The sequence below is a fragment of the Saccopteryx bilineata genome, chromosome 2 (assembly GCF_036850765.1).
Source record: "Saccopteryx bilineata isolate mSacBil1 chromosome 2, mSacBil1_pri_phased_curated, whole genome shotgun sequence".
In the NCBI taxonomy this organism is placed as follows: domain Eukaryota; kingdom Metazoa; phylum Chordata; class Mammalia; order Chiroptera; family Emballonuridae; genus Saccopteryx; species Saccopteryx bilineata.
In genome coordinates, this window is record NC_089491.1 from 352,858,944 (window position 1) to 352,882,134 (window position 23,191).

General features: G+C 43.8%; 1 protein-coding gene and 1 pseudogene across 4 annotated transcripts in view; both read left to right on the top strand.

Moving 5' to 3' along the window:
* The window catches only part of USP32 (ubiquitin specific peptidase 32), a 174,487-nt gene extending 161,052 nt beyond the window's left edge, over positions 1–13,435 (top strand). For all 4 annotated transcript variants that reach the window (XM_066262748.1, XM_066262749.1, XM_066262750.1 and 1 more), the window contains 5 exons: positions 4,739–4,930; positions 8,322–8,610; positions 9,481–9,905; positions 10,596–10,688; positions 11,170–13,435. In XM_066262748.1, the coding sequence (XP_066118845.1) occupies positions 4,739–4,930; positions 8,322–8,610; positions 9,481–9,905; positions 10,596–10,688; positions 11,170–11,343 (1,173 nt within the window). In that variant the 3' untranslated portion in view covers positions 11,344–13,435. The remainder of the gene's footprint in view (positions 1–4,738; positions 4,931–8,321; positions 8,611–9,480; positions 9,906–10,595; positions 10,689–11,169) is intronic.
* Positions 6,371–7,525, top strand: LOC136324780 (small ribosomal subunit protein uS7m pseudogene; annotated as a pseudogene).
* Positions 13,436–23,191: the final 9,756 nt, after the last annotated feature.

The following is a 23,191-nucleotide window of genomic DNA, read 5'->3' on the forward strand; positions in this document are numbered from 1 at the left end:
CTAGGAATTTATCCTAGGGAAATACTCTTAATTTGTCAACAAATCTTCATCATAGCATTTATTAGAATAGTAAAAAATTAGAAAAAAAAGAAAAAAAAATACCTGACCTGTGGTGGCACAGTGGGATAAACTGTCGACCTGGAACACTGAGGTTGCCGGTTCGAAACCTTGGGCTTGCCTGGTCAAGGCACATATGGGAATTGATGCTTCCTGCTCCTACCCCTATTCTCTTCTCTCTCTCTCTCTCTGTCTCTCTAAAAATCAATAAATAAAATTTAAAAAAACTAGAAACAACTTATTTTTGTCCCACATTAAAGGAGTGATTAAATAAAGCATGGTACAGTAATTGGATAAAATATTATAGTCATTGAAAATTATGATTACCAGGAGGTTTGCTGACATATATGGGAGGATTGGGAAAATACTTATGATACTATGTTTTTTTTAAAAAAGGTAGAAAGTTGCATGTGCAGAAAAATCTCTTCAATATAAAGAAAAATACTATTTAGGAAAAGGACACAATGTGCCAATATTTTGACAGTGTTTGCCTTTGTATTAAGAATATAAAAGTGGCCCTGGCCAGTTGGCTCAGCGGTTGATCGTCGGCCTAGCGTGCGGAGGACCCGGGTTCGATTCCGGCCAGGGCACACAGGAGAAGCGCCCATTTGCTTCTCCACCCCTCCGCCGCGTTTTTCTCTCTGTCTATCTCTTCCCCTCCCGCAGCCAAGGCTCCATTGGAGCAAAGATGGCCCAGGCACTGGGGATGGCTCTGTGGCCTCTGCCCCAGGCGCTAGAGTGGCTCTGGTCACAACATGGCGACGCCCAGGATGGGCAGAGCATCGCCCCCTGGTGGGCAGAGCATCGCCCCTGGTGGGCGTGCTGGGTGGATCCCGGTCAGGCGCATGCGGGAGTCTGTCTGACTGTCTCTCTCTGTTTCCAGCTTCAGAAAAATGGGGAAAAAAAAAAAAAAAAAGAATATAAAAGTGGCCCTGGCCAGTTGGCTCAGTGGTAGAGCGTCGGCCTGGCATGCAGGAGTCCCAGGTTCGATTTCCGGCCAGGGCACACAGGAGAAGCGCCCATCTGCTTCTCCACCCCTCCCCCTCTCCTTCCTCTCTGTCTCTCTGTTCCCCTCCCGCAGCCGATTCTCCATTGGAGCAAAGTTGGCCTGGGCGCTGAGGATGACTTCATGGCAGAAAAACTTTTATACTTTCTTTTTTTTTTTTGTATTTTTCTGAAGCTGGAAACGGGGAGGCAGTCAGACAGACTCCCGCATGCGCACGACCGGGATCCACCCAGCACGCCACCAGGAGGCAATGCTCTGCCCATCCAGGGCTCGCTCTGTTGTGACCAGAGCCACTCTAGCGCCTGAGGCAGAGGCCACGGAGCCATCCCCAGCGCCCAGGCAAACTTTGCTCCACTGGAGCCTTGGCTGCAGGAGGGAAAGAGAGAGGCAGAGAGGAAGGAGAGGGGAAGGGGTGGAGAAACAGATGGGTGCTTCTCCTGTGTGCCCTGGCCGGGAATCGATCCTGGGACTTCTGCACGCCAGGCCGACACTCTACCATTGAGCCAACCGGCCAGGGCAATTCCTTATGTTTTCTGTTAAGGGAAAGCTTTCAGGCAACTAAGAAAAAAAGGAAAAGGGTGCTAATAAGTAATTTGGACTATTTGAATAATAGTAGAGAATCTGGCAATGGATCCCAAAAGGAAAAGAAAATTTTTGTCATTTAGGGAAATTTTGTTGATAAATAAAACTTATTGTTATTCTACAAATATATATATTTTTAAAATCAGTCTTGCTTCCTATTTCCATCTAGCTCTATAACATGTGTGATCCATAGAAAATATAGTCAATAAAAATCAACATTGTTTACTAAGTTACTATAATTCGTGGTTGGCCATAAGTATCCTTGGTAGAGCTAATAAAGTTAATGTTTAACAGGTTATGAGAAAAGAAACACCACTGTATTTAATACACCTCTTTTCCTACTCTGATTCCAACAACCATGATACAGCATGGGTTTGGGGTTTTTTTGGTTGGTTTTAGGGGTATTCTTTTTTAAGAGTGTCAGCTTTAAAAAAAATAGCTTTATTTCCCTTTCTGAAAGAAAGGATTTTCCTCAGTTCCTCTTTTTAAATGAGTTCTTTTGAAATGGATGGTGATACAAAGTTAAAACCCATAATTGCATGATCAACCCCAATGTTGGTAGTATATAGAAGCATTTGGCAACCTGTGACTCAGCCATTCTCTCAGGTAGGGAAAAAGTCGCCCCTGAAACTTAACCTAAACTACATGTCCTGAGATGTGTTGGTTTGTAATTTAGGGAGCCCACTATTCCCATTGCTTGTTCAAGAAGGGTAAGGTGAAGGAAATTGACTTAGGCAAAGAGAACCAATTCACCTTTGACAGGGAGAAGTAATAACCAGAGTGAGGAACATGTGTGTGGCCTGTGCCAGAGGAGGCATTCATTGTTGGACTTGTATTCCAGACTCCACCCCGGATGAAAAGATCCCTGTGTAGCAGTCATAGCCCTCAGACTATGCCCCACCTACCATGGTTCTTGATTGCTTAGCAAGTGACAGCCATGTATCAGGGAGGGAAAATTCTTTTTCTGTTGCATCCTCTACGCCTACTTCTCTTTCTCCTCCTGATCCCACACCACCTCCAACACGCATCCTTACACACCTACCCCCTTTGCTGTCTCTCTTTTCTTACTGTCTTCTTGCTCCAGAGCCTAGCATGTTGGTTAACAGGACTACAGAGGTTTGGCAGGTATTGGGGGGCTTCTCAACAAAATCTGGCTCCTTTGAACCTATCGTTTTTCATTGCAACCTCAGATAAATAGGCCCCATGAGACAGGAGATAGATTATGTTATACATGATATTCTGATGATTCTGTGTTATTGTATTGATATGCAAATTAGTTGTGTCCTGTGGAGTTTGACGCTCTGGTGTGTTAGAGTCTTACAATAAGCTTTTCTGTACCTTTCATTTGAATTCAGATTTGGTGTCTGTGTTTCAGTAATATCTATTATTTCTTCTAGCCTCTGTAAAGCCTGCAATATATAAGGTCTACCGGAAAGTTCTGTCCATTTCTATCACAACAAGTTTCGACATGTAAGCACATGTTTATTTGGAGCATGTGTGCCTCTCTATTTTTATCACTTAATGTATACATACTGACGTAGCAAATTAAAACAAAGTTGATTCACATTAGTCTTATGTGTGAAGCCATAGTGTACCCATGGCTACTGATAAAGTTTATTTACGCCACTGTAATTTTTACGAATTTCAACAAGGAAGAAATGCTACAGAAGCATGTCTGTTGCATCCACCATATTCCCCGGACTTAGCACCCTCCGACTATCACTTGTTTTTGTCCTTACAAAATTTTTTGAAGGGCATAAAATTCAAAAATGAAGAAGATATCAAACAAGCACTGGTTCAATTTTTCACATCAAAAGATAAAACATTTTTCAAAAATGGGATATACAGCCCTGGCCGGTTTGGCTCAGTGGTAAAGCGTCGGCCTGGCGTGCGAAAGTCCCAGGTTCGATTCCCGGCCAGGGCACACAGGAGAGGCGCCCATCTGCTTCTCCACCCCTCCCCCTCTCCTTCCTCTCTATCTCTCTCTTCCCCTCAAGGCTCCACTGGAGCAAAAGATGGCCCAGCGCTCCTGACAGAGCGACACCCCGGATGGGCAGAGCATCGCCCCCTGGTGGGCATGCCAGGTGGATCCTGGTCGGGCGCATGCGGGAATCTGTCTGACTGGCTCCCCATTTCCAGCTTCAGAAAAATACAAAAAAAAAAAAAAATGGGATATACAAATTGCCCTCACGCTGGCAAGAAATCATTAATAATAATGGCAATTATATTATTTAATAAAGCTTATTGACGGTAAGAAAAATTTGTATTTTGTTTTATTCCAAAAACAGACAGAACTTTCCGGTAGACCTTATATTAATAATGTTCTGTCACACCTGGCTTGAGGGCCAGCTCACATGTAAGCTGTTTTAGGTTTTCAAAATTATAAAATAAATAGGCAGTTCCTTGTTTGTTTTTGTCATTTTGGACCATTCAGAAGTTTTTCAAGAAGAGGTATGGTCATCTGACCAGGTGGTTGCGCAGTGGATAGAGCATAAGCCTGGGACACAGAGGACCCAAGTTCAAAACCTTGAGGTTGCCAGCTTGAGCGTGGGCTCATCTGACTTTAGGGCAGGCTCACCAGCTTGAGCACAGAGTTGCTGGCTTGAATGTGGGATCATAGACATGATCTCGTGGTCTCTGGCTTGAACAAGGGGTGACTGGTTTGGCTGGAGCCCCCCAGTCTAGGCACATATGAGAAAGCAATCAATGAACAACTAAGGTGCTATAACAAAGAATTGGTGCTTTTCATCTCTCTCTCTTCCTGTCTTTCTGTCCCTATATGTCCCTCTCTGTGTCTCTGTCCTGTCTCTTGCTAAAAAAAAAAAAAAATAGAAGAAGAAGAGATACGGTCATATAAATAAAAATTTGATCCAGGATGTTATTGATGTAATGTTTATGAATAAATGTGCAGATACTGTATTTGCTCAAAGACTTTTAGCATGGGTTATATTTTCTTTTTCTTCATATAAAATAAAATGAGGGTGAATCACCTAGAGGATGATACATATAGCAGATGACCATTTTAAACCCCTCCTTCCTTCCTTCCTTCCACCTATCCTTTCTCTCTGTCCTTCCTATTTCCTCTACTTATAGGTTGTAGATGAGCATGAGAGTGTGGAACAGAGTCGGCGAGCACAAGCGGAGCCGATCAACCTGGACAGCTGTCTCCGTGCGTTCACCAGCGAGGAGGAGCTAGGGGAAAACGAGATGTACTACTGCTCCAAGTGTAAGACCCACTGCTTGGCAACCAAAAAGCTGGATCTCTGGAGGCTTCCCCCCATCCTGGTATGTTCCAGTCCTACTTGAGAGAGTGAGAGTCTGGCAAAAAGGGAAGAAGCCAGGAACAGATAGTTTTTGTTATTTTTGAGAATAAAATCCTCCCCACACAAGTGCTTATTAACATGTTGGCTGTGTCAGGTTTTTATGTTGTACACAGAGATGAATTTTTCTACAGATAGTTGCTAGTGCCTACTCTACAGGAAAGAGCATACAGCCTAAAAGGAAAGAAAAGTCATATTAGACCAGTAACTGCCAATCATTACAATATGTAAGAAGGGTCACAAGTGGCTCTGGCCAGGTTATTCAGTGGGTAAAGCATCGTCTCAGAGTGTGGAAGTTGCGGGTTTGATCTCTAGTCCGGGCACATACAAGAGGTAGTCAATGAGTGCTCAGCTAGATGGAGCAACTAGGTGGAACAGCAAGCTGATGCTTCTTTCTTTCTCTTTCAAATCAATGGAAATTTTTTTAAAAAAAGAGGTCACAAGTAGTACAACCTGGTAAATTTGAACTTTGGAAGAAAATGAAAGCACTCTTTAGGCTCATCCTCAGTGGACTATAGAAAAGCAACTGAGCCTGGAGCCTCAGCTCCGCTTTGCTTGCTCACATGGGCCCCGCACACTGCTGAGCTCAGTGTGTACAGGAGCACACAGGTGCAGTGGGGCTTATGTGTTCTTTTGAATTTGGTTTACTTCTGCCTTCTCCTTTCATGGATTAGGGAGGTTTATTATTTTTCAGGAGAGTTTGAAGTGGCAAATCTTCCTGTTCACTTAAGAAAGCTTTTTCCTTAAGGGTGGAAATATCATAACGGGCTCATCTGGTTTGAGCAAAAGCTCACCAGCTTGGACCCAAGGTTGCTGACTCAAGCAAGGGGTTACTCAGTCTGCTGAAGGCCCACGGTCAAGGCACATATGACAAAGCAATCAATGAACAACTAAGGTGTTGAAATGCGCAAGGAAAAACTAATGATTGATGCTTCTCATCTCTCCATTCTTGTCTGTCTCTATCTATCCCTCTCTCTGACACTCTCTCTCTGTCTCTGTAAAAAAAAAAAGAAAGAAAGAAAGAAAGAAAACAAAACAAAACCCTGGCCAGATGGCTCAGTGGTAGCGCATTGGCCTGGTGTGTGGATGTCCCAGGTTCAATTACCGGCCAGGGCACACAGGAGAAGCACTCATCTACTTCTCCACCCCTTCCCCTCTCCTCTCTCTCTCTCTCTCTCTCTCTCTCTTTCTCTCTCTCTCTCTATCTATCTATCTCTTTCTCTCTCCACCACCCCCACCCCTGCAGCCATGGCTCAGTTAGAGCGAGTTGGCCCCAAGTTCTGAGGTGGTTCCATGGCCTTCGCCTCAGGCACTATGAAGAACTCGGTTGCTGAGCAACGCCTCAGATGGGCAGAGCATTGCCCCTTAGTGGGTGGGCTTGCTGAGTGGATCACAGTCGGGGCACATGCGAAAGTCTGTCTCTGCCTCCCCTCCTCTCACTGAATTAAAAAAAGAAAGAAGGCGTCGCAGCGCGAGGAGCAGGCTAACGCAGGTGAGGTGGAGTCGTTATGGCCCTGAATACAGGGATCCCCAGATTGAAAAGGAATATTACTGCAAACCCTTGGCAGAGCTAACGGAGGAGGAGAAGTTTGAGCGGGAGCTCAGGAAGACTCAGCGTATTAAGGCTGCCCCAGCAATGAAAACAAGCTCTGTGTTTGAAGACCCATTGATAAGTAAATTCACCAACATGATGATGAAAGGAGGAAACAAAGTATTGGCCAGATCCCTCATGACACAGACTCTGGAAGCTGTGAAAAGGAAGCAGTTTAAGAAGTACCATGCTGCTTCTTCAGAGGAACGGGCAACCATTGAACGCAATCCCTACACCATCTTCCACCAAGCACTGAAAAACTGTAAGCCTGTGATTGGGCTGGTACCCATCCTCAAGGGTGGCCATTTCTACCAGGTCCCTGCGCCACTAGCCAACCGACGTTGTCACTTCCTGGCCATGAAATGGATGATTACTGAATGCGGGGAGAATAAGCACCGGCGGACACTGATGCCAGAGAAGCTGTCACATGAGCTGCTGCAGGCTTTCCACAACCAGGGCCCTGTGGTCAAAAGGAAACATGACATGCACAAGATGGCTGAGGCCAACCGTGCCCTGGCCCACTACCGCTGGTGGTAGAGTAGGGTAGAGGCTTCAGGAGCCCAGGGCTGTGTTGCAAGAAACCAGTGTACTGCTACATTGAAAATACCTGTGCTTAAGGATGTAGTTCCTTTATAAGGGTGGGTGGCGGGCGGGCGGGCAGAACAACCAGCTGATCAACCTCAAAAGGAGGATGGAGCCATGTTTATTGCTTTAATCCTTTGTGGGCTAGAATTTGCTCTCCCTGCCCCATCCCCTTGCAAAGAGGCAATACATGGACTTGGATTTCGCTCAAGAAAGTTAGGGCCCATCCAGCCTCCTCTTTCCTTTGCTTGGGTGGACCTTTAAGTGAGGAAAGCATTTTAGTATCAGAAAGAAAATTTTCACCCTGAACTGTAGTATGTGATGCAGTACTGCCACTCATAAAAACCAACTGGAAGAAATATGCCTGTTTCCAAAGTGGTCCTTATACAAAATGTATAAAAAAGTTTTTGGTGTGAAAGGAAGGAGAGGGAGGGAGGGAGGGAGGGAGGAAGGAAGCCAGCAAGCCAAAAAGTAGGGAGATTCTTATGCTCTTCAGCGTTCCCTGGTAGCCATCAGGATATGGTAAGAAAGGAAAGCCCTCTTATCAGAGATTGGGTAAGTTTCATCTAGAAATCATCCTGCCTCTCAAAAAAAAAAAACCTCCTCCATTTTTCTTCAAAACATTCAGGAGAGTCTTCTATGAGAGTATTTATTAATGAATTTTTTATGATACTGGAGAGAGGTAGAAGTCAGTGTGGGTCACAAACCCAGAAAGCAGAGGAGTACATGCAAGTATAGGTTCCAAGAATGTTGAAACTTAGAGAGTTTTGGATATACAGAGGCTATGAAATTAGGGAGATTACCTTTAGCCATATAGCTAAAGGGCGGCGGCACTGCTGATAACTGTGTTTCATAATAAGATATCTTCTTTCTAAAAACCTGTTATATGTTCTTGGATATTCACATGTATTAGACTTGGGGTTTTTGAGGTTTTTTGTGTTTTTTTATTTTTATTTTTATTGATTTTAGGAAGAGAGGAAGGGAGTGAACAAGAGAGACAGGAATATTAGTTCCCTCCTGTACATGCCCTGACCATGGATCAAACCAGCAACCTCTGCTCTTTGGGTCGACACTCTAACCAACTGAGCTATCTGGCCAGGGCAAATTGGGTTTGGGGTGTGTGTGTAAATTTTGTATCTTCGGATCCTTTTAACCCAAGTGTGTTCTACCTTTTCTTCCCCAGATTATTCACCTTAAACGATTTCAATTTGTAAATGGCCGATGGATAAAATCACAGAAAATTGTTAAGTTTCCTCGTGAAAGCTTTGACCCTAGTGCTTTTTTGGTACCAAGAGACCCGGCTCTTTGCCAGCAGAAACCACTCACACCCCCAGGGGATGACCTCTCTGAGACCAGGGTTCTGGCAGGAGAGGTGAAGAAAGTGGAAGCCCAGAACTCAGCTGGGGACGAAGACATGCTCCTGAGCAAGAGCCCGTCCTCACTCAGCACAAACATCGTCAGTAGCCCTAAAGGTGAAGAAGCCCAGTTGTCACCCGAGGGAGCTTTCCTCGGAGCCCTGTAGACCTCATGTTTCCCTCTCTTCCACTCTAGAACGACAGCTCAATGAGATGAAACAAACTTACCTAGAATCAGACCTATCTAGATTTGAACTGTGTGACTTATAGCAACAGATGCAGCCTCCCTAGATCTGTTTTTTATTTGTAAAATGGAGATAATACTGAGTTCACAGAGGAGGAGGATTTCATATGTCAGGAGTGAAGCACGCCATGTAATGCCTGACATACGGTGAACATGAGTGGTAGTTGTCATTTTGTTCTCTTACGGCGCAGCTTCTTAGTGTGTGGTCCGGGAACTCCTATAGAGTCCAGGAGACCCTTTTTAGAGACCTGGAGGATCAGAACTATTTTCACAAAAATACTAAGACAGTATTGACCTTTTAACTGTCATTCTCTACACTTGTACAGTGAAGTCGGAGCCAGCATGATGTGATGATATGGTCAATGAGATATGTGCCTGTAGTTTTAGATTCCTCAGATTTAATTTCTTATATAGTAAATATTGATATAACACATACAACAAAAGTTCTAGAAGTCATCAACCTAAATGATTTGACCTAAATCACCTTTCTACTATTTTCTAAGTTTCTACATAATAATTTACATTTTAGGTCATTGCTACATTTTCAGGACTTGGCATTGAGGAAGACAAGAATGTAAATTATTGGCTACATAATAGGAACTAAAAAATAGCCAACCAGGACTACTCAGTCTTTACCTTCATGTATACACTTGTGAAGGGAGCCTAAGAGTTAATTAACACTTGGTGGCTGGTTTAACTTGTGGCATTTGGATTTTATGAACCTTTCCTTCTCCCTTTGACAGGTTCACCTTCTTCATCAAGAAAAAATGGAACCAGCTGTCCCTCCAGTAAAAACAGCAGCCCTAACAGCAGCCCACGGACTTTAGGGAGGAGCAAAGGGAGGCTCTGGCTACCCCAGATTGGCAGCAAAAATAAACTGTCGAGTAGTAAGGAGAACTTGGATGCCAGCAAAGAAAATGGGGCTGGGCAGGTTTGTGAGCTGGCTGATGCCTTGAGCCGAGGGCACTTGCTGGGTGGCAGCCAGCCTGAGCTGGTCACCCCTCAGGACCATGAAGTAGCTTTGGCCAATGGATTTCTTTATGAACACGAGACATGTGGCAATGGCTACAGCAATGGTCAACTTGAAAACCACAGTGAAGAAGATAGCACCGATGACCAAAGAGAAGAGATTTATGTTAAGCCTATTTATAATCTATATGCAATTTCGGTGAGTGGTTTGTTGTGTGGTTTTCAGAATGATCAGCATTTTTCAGTGGTTTGTTTGGTTGGTCATCTTTATTCACCCATCATTTTTTTTTCCAGGGCCTCTTTATTTACTAGGCATTGAGCTTGGTGGTAGACAAAGTTAGCAGTACGTATCTTGACCTTTTGGATAAAACCGAAGATGCTCACAGTTATATAGGAGGTAGTCATGTAATCATTATAACTGAGTCACAGGTTCAGGTTATTCACAATTATGTGTTCCTAAGGAATGTTTGCTTTCTAAAAAACAATTACAGCCTGACCTATGGTGGCCCAGTATATAGACCATCAACTTGGAATGTTATAGTCACTGGTTTGAAAGCCTGGGCTTGCCCAGTGGAGGCACAAACAAAAATAATCAATGAAAAACTAATGTGAAGCAACTACAATCTCTCTCTCTCTCTTCCTCTCCCTCCCTCTCTCTCCAATAAATAAAATCTTTTTTTAAATAAATAATAACTACAACGATAAAATATTTAGATTTGGAGCTTTTGCATTTTAAATTTTGCTTTTTGTTTTGTTTTGGGGAAAAGGTAGATGATTCTAAAACTTTCCTTCTTAACTAAGTGATTAGTGTTTTCTTTCAGATACTAGTGCTATCTCCTGGCTAGAGTTCTGTTACCTCCTAATATACTTTCACTTTCTTCTCTTACAGTGCCATTCAGGAATTCTGGGCGGGGGCCATTACGTCACTTATGCCAAAAACCCAAACAGCAAGTGGTATTGTTACAATGACAGCAGCTGTAAGGTAAATATCCCCAATATTTGAATTAAAGAAATGGAAATGTCAACAATTCTGGGGGGGGTATATGTTGAAATAATGGACTTTCTCCTAAAGGAGAATAGATATGTCTGTTAGAAGCAGTATATAGATGCCTCTAGTGTAAAGGAACAGAAATGATGGGCAGAGGAGAAACTGAAAACTTGTAGTAAGGGGAGGAAAAGACTGGTTAGTGAGACAGTTCTTGTTTTTTGAGCTATTGGAATTTGATGTGGGTTTTTGGTCATTTTTTTTTTTAACTTATCTGTAGTCAGAATATTTTCCCTAAAACAAAAACTGAAAATAATGGGGCTTATTTTAGGGGTAGGTGTGAGACAGCCAAAGTATTAAGCTAATTGGAAGCAAATAGTTTTAGTAATTAAAGAGGGTTGGTCTTCCCCTTCCTGGTAAGGATTAAGAGCCAGCAGAGTGATGGCTTTTTTATTAATGGCTTTTCTTGTCCCTTCAGGAACTTCACCCTGATGAGATTGATACCGACTCTGCCTACATTCTTTTCTACGAGCAGCAGGGGATAGACTATACACAATTTCTGCCAAAGATTGATGGCAAAAAGATGGCAGACACAAGCAGCATGGACGAAGACTTTGAGTCTGATTATAAAAAGTACTGTGTGTTACAGTAAAGCTATCACTCTGGCTGCAAGACAGGCTGGTGGTGAGGGAGATGACTCCCTGTAGCTAACATTTGGCAAAAGCATCTCTGAAAGGCAAGCTAAACATAGTTATTTTATCCCGCGAACATGAAGCACAAAGTAAATCCTAATTAAAATGGCAGTTAACATAAGAGGAGTGATAATTTTGTTTGAAAGTGTCTCACACAAGTTCTCTGGGAGAGAACTTTCAGGCAGAGTCCACCATTAGCCTGTAAACAAAAAGATTTGGCACCAGCCACCTGGGACCAAATAAGAACTAAATTGTGCTTGTCCAGTTGTGAACAAACATGTAGTGAGTATAGTGTTTACCAATAATCATAACAAAATACTAAGAAGTTCCTTGGAGTCAAAACAAAAAATTATAGTGTTGTCTGGGGACGACATGATATGCTACCTCCTTTTTCCTGAAGTTTTATTCCATTATATTGACAAGATGGGGAAAGCAAGCTCCTGAAGGTGTGCAAAGGGTTCTATGGCATGGACACAGATGTTTCCAGTTATTTGTTAACTCATTTCCCCACTCTTTATGTCTTTCTTGGTTTTTGTTCTTGTCTTCTGTTCTTGTTTGAGACACAACCCGCCGTGGTGGCAGAGCCATGTGTAGTAGTCGGTCAGTCTGAAAGGGAGAATCTCTTCAGAGCTGTGTGCCTTCTACCCTGGACCTTGGTTGGGAGACCCTATAAAGAAAAAAAGCATCCTGGGAAATCCAGCTAAAATGGCCCTCCAGATAAAGGCATCTTACTTTGGAGGATACTGTAAGTGTCCTCGAAAATGTTTCTCCCTCAGAAAGAATGTTTTCCACCTCCACTGCCGAGTCTAATAGGGTAGTTGCCATTGTTTGCACCATCCTTACTAGCACATGTTGCACAAAGAGCTTCTGAGAGGGAAAATGGCATCAAAGCTAAATGGTGTTTCACAGTGAGTGGTTATTTTTCTTTGTTTTGCACTTTAAAGAAAGAGACTACATACAAATGAACTTTTTCAAACTTGTTCATATTTGATGGCTATAAGGGCTATAAATTAACCTGAATGGGGTATTTTCCCCCGTCATATGAAGTTTAAAAACAAAACACATCCAAAACGATAGTGTGTATTTTTAATGAAATTGGTGGTTTTAGAAGTAAGCTTCTCTTTTGTTTTGTTTAGTTTGGTTTAGTTTAGTTTTGTTTGCATGTCCACTTATTTTTTATTTTGGTGTTTGTCTTTTTAATTTCACAGTAGTGGTCATCAAAAGTTATGTTTCTTTACTCACTTTTTCTTCTGATAATTCAAGACTGGAACAAAAATATAAATGTTATTTATTTCAGGCAGGATTTTTTTTTTCTTATGTTGTTTTAAAATATATATTCAAAGTAAATATATTACTTTTTGTTCAGTGTTTTTGTATTCATCTGGACTCTGGAAGTTGGTTCTCATTAATTGTCAGATCCTATTACCTTTCCTTCCTTATAGACAATAGGTACCAATGTAATTAAGCATTTGTGTTCTGATATCTGAGGCCAGTTACTATTTAGTTCTTCTTATAGCACTTGAAAAGGTTGTCTTAAATGGCTTCCTAGGTTGAAACCCTATTCAGAACACTATAATTGCAAGTAGGAAGGAATGGCCTAAATAGTATAATGTGATGAAGTCAGACAAATGCACACATTACAGTTTCATGATTTTCAATATATAAAATCTGTCCATTCCTACCTGGACAAGTCCCATGAAAAAATGGAAGATTTCAAATCATTTCTTTACAGATGTCTTATTTAAACAGGTAGCACAATCTACTAATATTATTTGATCTATGTTTGTTATATTGGTTGTAATTAATTTTTTTCATGACTAGCAGAAAATTTATTAAGTTAACTATTTACTACGTTCACCTTGTAAATTATTGTATAAACTTGTTGACAATGCACTGACTTTAGAAAGATGTTAATGTACATAAATAGAGTGTAAATAAAATAGTGTTGATGTACTGAAATATGAACTGTATAAAAAAGTATTGGTAATTATATATGGAGTGTACCTGTTTATCTGTAACTATTATCCAAACAAATTAAACACTGTGGATGCATCTATGTGCTGTTATTCCTCTATACAAGTAAACACTGAAAAGGTCAAATTATTTAGCCTTTCCCTCTGTGATCCTGTTTTAATTCCATAAACTGAATAATACCTAGTCAAAGTATTGTTCGAAACTGTTGGAGATAGAACAGGATACCTGCACTGACCAGGTAAATTGGCTTAAACTTGGCTCTCATCCCTGTTAGGAAGTTACTATTTGAAAGGCATTGAAGGGGACAGGGGAAAGGGCAGAGAGCAGGTGGCAAACTGAGAATTAATGAAGGAGGTCTTACAGCAGTTTCATGCAGATTAGGAGATAAGGTGAAAAAGAGTTAAGACCTCTCATTTCTAGGGAGTGCTGAGAAACTAGGATGTCCCTGGTTGTCTCTCTGGGAGGTCTCCAAAGAAGCAGGCAGCAACATTGAGGAGGGTCAGACATTGAGAACTGTGAGTCCTTCACCCTCAGCCTCTGTTTACCTTTAAAATTAGAATGCCTACCTGTCAGGCTTATCTTAAATGAAATATATAAATGCATGGCAGTTTCATGGGAAGTGCTCAATGCATGTGAAATTCTATTCCAATGAGATTCAACCCTCTTTTGCAAAGAGGTGGGGTTTTTTTTAATTCCCTTGTTATACTGATGCTTAAAGAATTTAATAGTTCTCTGCTGACGTTCTCCAAAGACAGGAATACACATTAAAAATGTGTAGACTGAAACACATTGAATCAGCAGCAATTGTAGCTTATTTAAGGAAACAGAAAAAGGATCCAAAAAGTCATCAGGAAGTACATCTTCTAAAGTACAGCCTGTGTTTCTGGCTTCTTAAAAGGCAACCTTGCCTGACCAGGCGGTGGCGCAGTGGATAGAGCATCAGACTGGGACAGGGAGGACCCAGGTTCAAAACCCTGAGGTCACTGGCTTGAGCAGGGGCTGACCAGCTTTAATGGGGGATCGCATAGACATGACCCCATGGTCACTGGCTCGAACCCAAAGGTCTCTGGCTTGAGCAAGGGTTCACTCACTCTGCTGTAACACCCCAATCAAAGCACATATTAGAAAGCAATCAATGAACAACTAAGTTGCCACCATGAAGAATTGATGCTTCCCATCTCCCTTCCTGTCTGTCTGTCCCTATCTGTCCCTCTCTCTGACTCTCTGTCTCTGTCAAAAGAAAAAAAGAAAAGCAACCTTAGACCCTGGCAGGTTTGTTCAGTGGTAGAGTGTTGACCCAGTGTCCCTGGTTCAATTTCTGGTCAGGGCACAGAGGAGATATGACCATCTGCTTCTTCCCCCTACTCCTTCTCTCTCTCTTTCTCTCTCCCCCCCTTCTGCAGCCATGGCCCAATTGATTTGGTCACTAAGGATGGCTCCCCAGGCACTAAAAATAGCTTGGTTAAGGACATGGCCCCAGATGGGAGTTGCCAAATGGATCCCTGTTGGGTCATATGTGGGAGTCTGTCTCTCAATCTCCCCTACTCACTAAAAAAATGGGGGGCCAGCTTATGGAGATGGGTAAGCATTTTGTTTCTTGTTTCTGACTGGCCCTATAAATTGAGAGAGGTCTTCAGTCTCCCAACCTCTCAGGCTAAGGGTGGCAGTTCTACATGGAATCTCCACCACTTGGTGGCATTGTTCACTGTGGCTTCCTTAATGGCAGATCCCATTGAATTGGAGCAAGTAAATGAATTGCCACATTTCTCCCACTATTTTAAAGATGAAATAGAATTTTCCTAGGCCAGAGCCAGAATATGTAGCTTAAGAAACAAAGATCCCAGTTTTCCTTGATGTTGTACTAGGAGGTTCCTTAGTATTAAAATCACAAAGTCAAAATGCACATACTTTTATGACCAGAGACCCATACAAGACAATGATTAAAAGGCTCTCTTTAGATTTAGCCAACTTCCTGAACAATGGAAAGCAAGATATTAAATAAGAGTGCAAGAGCTGCAAACTCAGAGGTTTGTAGGGACCAGGCTGGGAACAGTATAAGAGAAGCAGATCTAGCCGTGCAGGAGAATGGGGACTAGAAGAGATTGGTGAGTTCTAGGGCCCACATTCATCTAAAGGCTCCATCTAATCATTGCCATACAGGAGTGTGGACACCAGTGCTACCGAATCTTTTGTCCCCTTAAGAGGAACTGGAAATCCAGATATTAATACAAAATACCAATTTAGAAATGTTGGCAATTAGCTTATTTTATTTACTTATAGATTTTATTTCTTGATTTTTAGAAAGGGAAGAGAGAGAGAAGAGAGAAGCAGGAAGCATCAACTCATAGTAGTTGCTTCCTGTATGTGCCTTGACCAGCCAAGCCCAGGGTTTTGAACCAGAGACCTCAGCATTCCAGGTTGATGCTCTATTCACTGCACCACTTCAGGTCAGGTGGCAATTAGATTTTTTTAAAGGTTAAACATTGCACTGTCCAAATAAAACTATCTGCAAGCCAGATACAAGCCACCAGTTTATGCCCTCTGGTAAGTAAAAGGGACATGGACTTTGAGCCCATTACTTCAGAGGTCAGATTATAGCTCTGCTGTTACAACAGTTGTTAGCTAAAATAACTTCCTTAGACTGAGATTTCTCATGCCATTTCAAATGCCACTTCAAAAGGATATAAGGAATAGGTAATATGTGTACATAGGCACAGAAACCACAGATCTATTTGTACTCAATAATACACCTCTTCGGTACTCAACAGTATTCTCCCTCATCACTTAGGGAAACAGCACAGGTATACTGTAACAATATTGTTATGATCAAGTTCATTATTACCCAGAAGGATCAGGAGATGCCTGTGGTCATCAAAAGCTGTTATAGCCTCAATTTCAGGGCAGCCATGACACCCAGAAGGTATACAGTTAACATGTGAGCACGTTACAAGTAAAAACTTTGTGCTAGATTCTCTGGCAGTAGCAGTTCCTAACCTGACAATTCATCAGTATCATAAAATGTGCTTGTTAAATGTGCTGTTGCCAGGGTCCCACCCATCATCATATTACACCTATGTTCTGTACCCATCTACACCCAGATCTATGAGCTCATCTTTTCATGAAGCCCAAAAATCTGCATTTTAATAAGTTCCTCACAGGAGAGCTTTGGTAACCAGCTTGCATTTATGGAAGCCACTGCTCCAGGGAATGAGTTCTTCCAGTCCAATTAGGGATAGATGAAAACCATATGCACACATGTAAGGAGGAGTCATAGTAATCAGAGCTCCCCCGATATAGTTGCCTCTAATGAAGTGCTGATTGAGGATATGAGACAGTAGGCTGTTGACTAAGTACTTAGGGAAAACCAGACGGGAAGGGAAGTGAGCTGCACCAGGAAGCAAGATCAGAGTTTTGTTGTCAGAAGCATGCAGAAGAGTCTGGCAGTTTAAACAGACATGGGAGCAGAGGTGGTGCGGTGCAGGGACTGTGTAGGCCTGTTTGAGCTGAGTTGAAGGTGTACAAGGAGCAGAGAAGAGAACAAGCAGGCCGAAACCCTGTTGTGAAGGCTTTTGGATGTCAGACCAGTTATAATGGAAGTGTTTACATTGCCAAGTATCTTGGTATGGTGGTGAAACGTTTTCATATAGTTTCTATAACTACACGCTAATCTGAGACCATTTTATTATAAACAAATTTTTGTTTGTTGTAAACTTTTTCATGCACACAATCCACATTTGCTAAAATTTCTCTTGGTAATGAACTTTGGGTATTATCACAAGCCCAAGAGGAACACAGATGGATACCAGGCTTAAAGTACTCCAAGAAGATCAAGTAAGTGGAGGAAAAAGAAAAAAAAGGAATCAGGCAGGAGGTGGGAGAAAAACTAGAGGGCTTTGGAAAAGGAGCAAGTGTGCCAGGTGAATGTGGCCTAGACTAGAGAACGGGGTGGGGGCTCTCCAAGGCACAGGGGTGCTGCGCTGCTTCAGTTCACAGCAGGACCCTCTGCTGTTAATGGCTACATCTTAGTGCTCATTAGGACTATAGATCCAGAGGAAGGGGACTTTTGGGGAGGAGCAGGGAGTCTCCCAGAAAGGATCAGGAGATGCCTGTGGTCATCAGAAGCTGTTATAGCCTCAATTTCAGGGCAGCCATGACACCACAGAAAGCAGTAGACTAGAAATCTAGTGTGCAATGTTTGCTCTACTTCTTGTACAATTGTACGACCTTGAGTGGGTCACTTTTCTCCTCTGCACCTCGGTTCCCTTTATGACCTAATGCAGGGTTTGCATTAGGTCAGCTTTTATTTTCTAACAACATTGGAACTGGATTCTTTTTTTTTTTTTTTAAGATTTTGTTTATTGATTTTAGAGAGAGATGAGAAAGAAAGAAAGGGGGTGGGGGTAGGGAGGGAGGAGCAAGAAGCAGTTGCCTTGACCTGGCACGCCCGGAGTTTAATGCCGGCAACCTCAGCATTCCAGGTCGATGCTTTATCCACTGCGTCACCACAGGCCAGGCGGGACTGGATCCTTTTTTCCAACACTTTATCTGAAGGACCTATACCTAAAGCTAGGTTGGGGTTGGAGTTGAAGTAAGAGTGGAGGGTGGGGTGCTGCTTGATCAGCCTGTGAGGGGTTCTGGATCAAATGTCTACTGTAGTACCTTTGACCTCTAAGCATCCGGAAAGTTGGCCCTGCAGTGCTACTGCAGAGCCTGAAGAGCTCCCAGACAGCCAGCTGTTCCAGCAACAGGACAGCCTGTCATCTGGTGTGGCGGAAATCATGGTGGCAGCAGAATGAACCTTTCTGAACCCATTTTCCTACTCTCAGTACATCTTTGTGCAGAGGAAATCCCAGCCATCTAGGGTGAAGGCCAGTCGACCTTCCTGCAGAGACCACAGGGAGTCCCTGAGCACCTGTGGCTGGGTACCTATAGGGAGCTAGGCCCAGGGCTTGTGGTCTTTCGTTGTGCCAGCTGGAGAAGGTTGCTGCCGCCACTCCTTGTTTGCAGAGCTCCCTGCAGCTTGGAGCTGTAAAATAAACATCCTCTCACTTTGGGAGAGATGGAAAGCTGTTAGGCAGAGTTTATCACTCACACATCAAACGTTTGTTGAGTCCTGTCAAGTAAGAATGTTCAAACGGTAGAAAATTTTTATGAGTTTATTTGAGCCAAGAAGAGTATATGTTCAGAGAATGAGTGTTTGCAGTTTCTTTTATGCATTTGGACTTAAGGAGGGAATGTAAGGAAGATTACAGGAAGGTGGAAGAAAGCAAAGTAGAGATTGGATTACAGGATAATTAATATTAAGGTTTATGTGCTCTCTTGAGCATGGTTACACGTCTAAGGGTTTTAAGAAGAGGTACTTCAGCCTGACCTGTGGTGGCGCAGTGGATAAAGCGTTGACCTGGAAATGCTGAGGTCGCCGGTTCGAAACCCTGGGCTCGCCTGGTCAAGGCACATATGGGAGTTGATGCTTCCAGCTCCTCCCCCCCTTCTCTCTCTCTGTCTCTCCTCTCTCTCTCTCTCTCTCTCTCTCTCTGTCTCTCTCTCTCCTCTCTAAAATGAATAAATATAAAAATAAAAAAGAGGTACTTCAAAGATATGTTAACCTAGATGCACAAAAACCATGGACAGGATTGCTTAAGGAAAAGATAAACCTTCTGCTAAAAAGGTTGTAGGCCTGGTATGTGACTATTCACCATGACCTGCCCAGTTAGGAATTTATGATCAGATCACCCTGTGAGGTTACTTCCAGTCATATTTATTACAGCTCCCCTTCTTCATCTACAGTACCTACTACATGAAGTAAAGCTTAGTCCTGCACTTGGAACTAAAAGAAAAGTTGGAGAGGTGTCCTGGCCAGTGGCTCAGTGGATAGAGCATTGGCCCGACATATGGATGTCCCAGGCTTGATTGCTGGTCAGGGCACACAGAAGAAGCGACCATCTGCTTCTCCTCTCCCCTTCTCTCCCTCTTCCCCTACTGCAGCCAGTGGTTCAGTTGGTTCCAGTGTGGCCCCAGGCACTGAGGATAGCTCTGTCAGAGCATGATGAAAGCCTCAGGCACTAAAAATAGCACAGTTGATTTGAGCATCAGCCCCAGATGGGGGTTGCCAGGTGGCTCCCAGTCAGGGACACATGCAGGAGTCTGTCTCACTGTCTCCCCTCCTCTCACCTAAAACAAAAGTTGGAGAGAGCACTTAGGCATTGAATAGACATCTATTTGCCAGACCCCATACTATGCATTTTTCATTGGTTATGTACTGCTCACCCCAGCTCTATGAGAGTGCATAACATCCCTTTCTACAAATGAGAAAACTGAGACTCAGTAAGATGGTTCTTGCCCAAAGTATCACACAGATACAAGTTGGATTTAAACTGAAGTTAATCAGGTTGCTTCTATATGCCCAGAACTGAAGTCTGTAATCTACAATTTAGCAACTCCAGTCCAGACAATATATCACTGTGAGTCAGTGACCGATCTTTGATAGGGAATGAGAGTCATGATGACCCTGACTGACTACCTTATAAGCACTAAATGAGAAAGCAAACATGGAACGGATTTACAACTGATAACCCTTATGCTAAGGAGAGGCAGGGTGTGTCCTGCTTGCTCTCCCCAGCAAGATGAAAATCTTCCATTTTGGGAGCAAATGGTCAAGCAGTGACTCTACAAAGACTGACATCCTAGGTTTGTTCTCTTCAGTTCTGGTGGCCCAGGGACCTTAGGGGCTGGATAGAGGGAGGAGAGGAAGTGCAGATGGGGAGGTGGGACTAGGGAGGGTGAGAGGAAGGACTCTGAGTCAGGTCAAGGCCTCCAGCTCCAAACTGGACTTTGAAGTGTCTGATTGTATCTTATCAGAGATTTAACACGGATGTGATTGTTTCAGAGGCAGGATAGGAAAGACAAGGACTTAATGAGCTGTTCTTGGGAAGGCAGCCACCAGTCACAGCCGCCATGAGGCTCCCTTGCTCCCCACTGGCGCCCTGCCAGACCGGGCTACCTGCCGTTGTTTAACCCACAGAGGACAATGCCTCCTCCCTTAAGCTGAGGACTTTTCCTTCCTCGCCTTTCCTGGGAAGGGAGGGATAACAATTGAGTCTGACTGTTTATACCCAGGTGTTTGCGCCAGTAAACCCAGGCTCTAAACAAAATACCACATGTCCATCCGGCCGACATCACAGGCCCATCACATAGCAGGCTGACTCCTCGGCCGTCTTCCATTCGTTCCTGGCTGAGCTGAGACCCAAGGAGGCAGTCCAGGCTTTATGAACCCAACTTTGGTTTTCTCCTATCTCTTTTTTGCTGATAATGGAAATGCTAGGCCTCAATCCAAAACTTTAGGCCCTGGCCGGTTGGCTCAGTGGTAGAGCGTCGGCCTGGCGTGCAGGAGTCCCGGGTTCAATTCCTGGCCAGGGCACACAGGAGAAGAACCCATCTGCTTCTCCACCCCTCCCCCTCTCCTTCCTCTCTGTCTCTCTCTCTTCCCCTCCCGCAGCCAAGGCTCCATTGGAGCAAAGTTGGCCGGGGTTCTGGGGGTGGCTCTATGGCCTCTGCCTCAGGCGCTAGAGTGGCTCTGGTCGCGACAGAACGACGCCCCAGATGGGCAGAGCATCGCCCCGTAGTGGGCATGCCAGGTGAATCCCAGTCGGGCGCATGCAGGAGTCTGTCTGACTGCCTCCCCGTTTCCAGCTTCAGAAAAATAAAAAAAAAAAAAAAAAAAAAAAAAAAAATCCAAAACTTATGTCAAAAAAAAAAGAGAGAGAGAGAGAAAGGGAAAGGGGGAGGGAGAGAGAGAGAAAGCATGTCTAATTTGGATTCTGCAGTATAAATTTGGAGGGAAATCTAAACTCCATAACTGATTTGAAAAGAAATGCTGAAATCAAAGGACCTACTCCACTGCCCAGGTAACACCCTTCCGGAGTTGAGTTCTACATGAGCTCTATACCTGGCAGAGACTTGGATGCAATATTCCGTCTGGAATCCCACTGGCATTGACCCTTTTCTCATTTTAGAGCCCCAGCCAGCCTTGCCCTACTCCCTGAACTTAAACTATCACCAGACTCCACATAGCACCTTCTCAGGAATCAGCTTTCCGCCGGCTCTGCTGCTCTGGCCACAGGCTCAGCAAAAGGTCACCCACTGTGGGGACGCAGGTTTCATTGGATCTTACTCTCACCCCTGCCACGTCCCACTATCCCTGTATATATTGATGGCAGCTTCCAGAGGGTAACTCAGATGTACTTTTATTGTTTGTTTGTTTAGAAGATTACTCTTGCCTGACTGGGTGGTGGCTCAGTGAATAGGGCATCAGACTGGTATGCGGAGGACCCAGGTTCGAGACCCCGAGGTTACCAGCTTGAGCTCAGGCTCATCTGGTTTGAGCAAAGCTCACCAGCTTGGACCCAAGGTCGCTGGCTCGAGCAAGGGGTTACTTGGTCTGCTGAAGGCCTGCGGTCAAGGCACATATGAGAAAGCAATCGATGAACAACTAAGGTGTCGCAACGAAAAACTGATGATTGATGCTTCTCATCTCTTTCCATTCCTGTCTGTCCCTGTCTATCCCTCTCTCTCTCTCTGACTCTCTGTCCCTGTAAAAAAAAAGTCTTATTTGTCTTTTTTCCCCTAATTTTTATTTATTGATTTTAGAGAGAAAAGGAGAGAGAGATAGAAACATTGATCTGTTCCTAGATGTGCCCTGTCTGGGGACTGAACCCACAACCTTTGTGTATCAGGATGATGCTTCAACCAACAGAGCTATTCGGCTAGGACACAGATGTTTTAAGTGAGTCCTTTCAGCTTTCAAGTGGTGTCTGCTGGACAAGACCACCCAATTTTCTGGGTACCCTTTATGTAATACTACCACTGCCTCCCCAACTGGGCACCAGGTTGGGAAATGTTCACTGACTGGTCCCTCATACTCCAGCATTCTCAAAGGACTGTTAGTATTTTGGTGAAATCACTCTTTCATTTTCTTCTTTTTTTTTTAGTAAGAGAGGGAGAAGGAGAGAAAGACAGGAAGGGAGAGAGATGAAAACATCAAGTTGTAGTTGTGGCACCTTAGTTGTTCATTGATTGCGTTCTCATATGTGCCATGACTGGGGAGGGGGGCTATAGCCGAGTCAGTGACTCCTTGTTCAAGCCAGAAATCTTGGGCTCAAGCCAGCGACCTTGGGCTTCAAGCCAGTGACCTTTGAGCTAAAGCCAGCAACCAAGGGGTCATGTCTGTGATCCCACGCTCAATCTGGTGACCCCCACACTCATGCTGGTGAGCCCATGCTCAAGCCAGTGACCTCAGGGTTTCAAACCTGGGACCTCAGCTTCCCAGGCTGACTGTCTATCCACTGTGCCACCACGGCCAGGCTGCTCTTTTGTTTTTGTATGCTACTTCTATTTCCATCTGACCTCAATGTGAATCCCAGAGGCTGACTGATAAACGCCACTCTGAACTCCAAGTCCCCCTTCCCCTATGACTCTGAACCCTCCTTTGGACCTAGCATGTCACACCTAACCCCTTTCCTTTAGGAAAGGTGTCTCCCAGGGGCTCCTCCAGTGGTAGACCTAGGCAAGTCTGTCCTACATGCTCCAAGCAGCTCCTGATATTGCTCAACCCCATGGCTGGACATGAACCCACAGCTTAGACTAGAGTGAAACCCCAGTTTGACCTGTAACCTCATGGAGATCATTGCCAGGCCAGGCCCAAGGATTGGGAAGCAAGGACACGATGCCGGGGAACAGCGGAAGCTGAAGATCAAGCACCTTGTATACCCAGTCCTCACATGTGGAAACAGCTGTTCAAACTGTAACAAGACCAGATTGATTGTATCAGTCACTGAA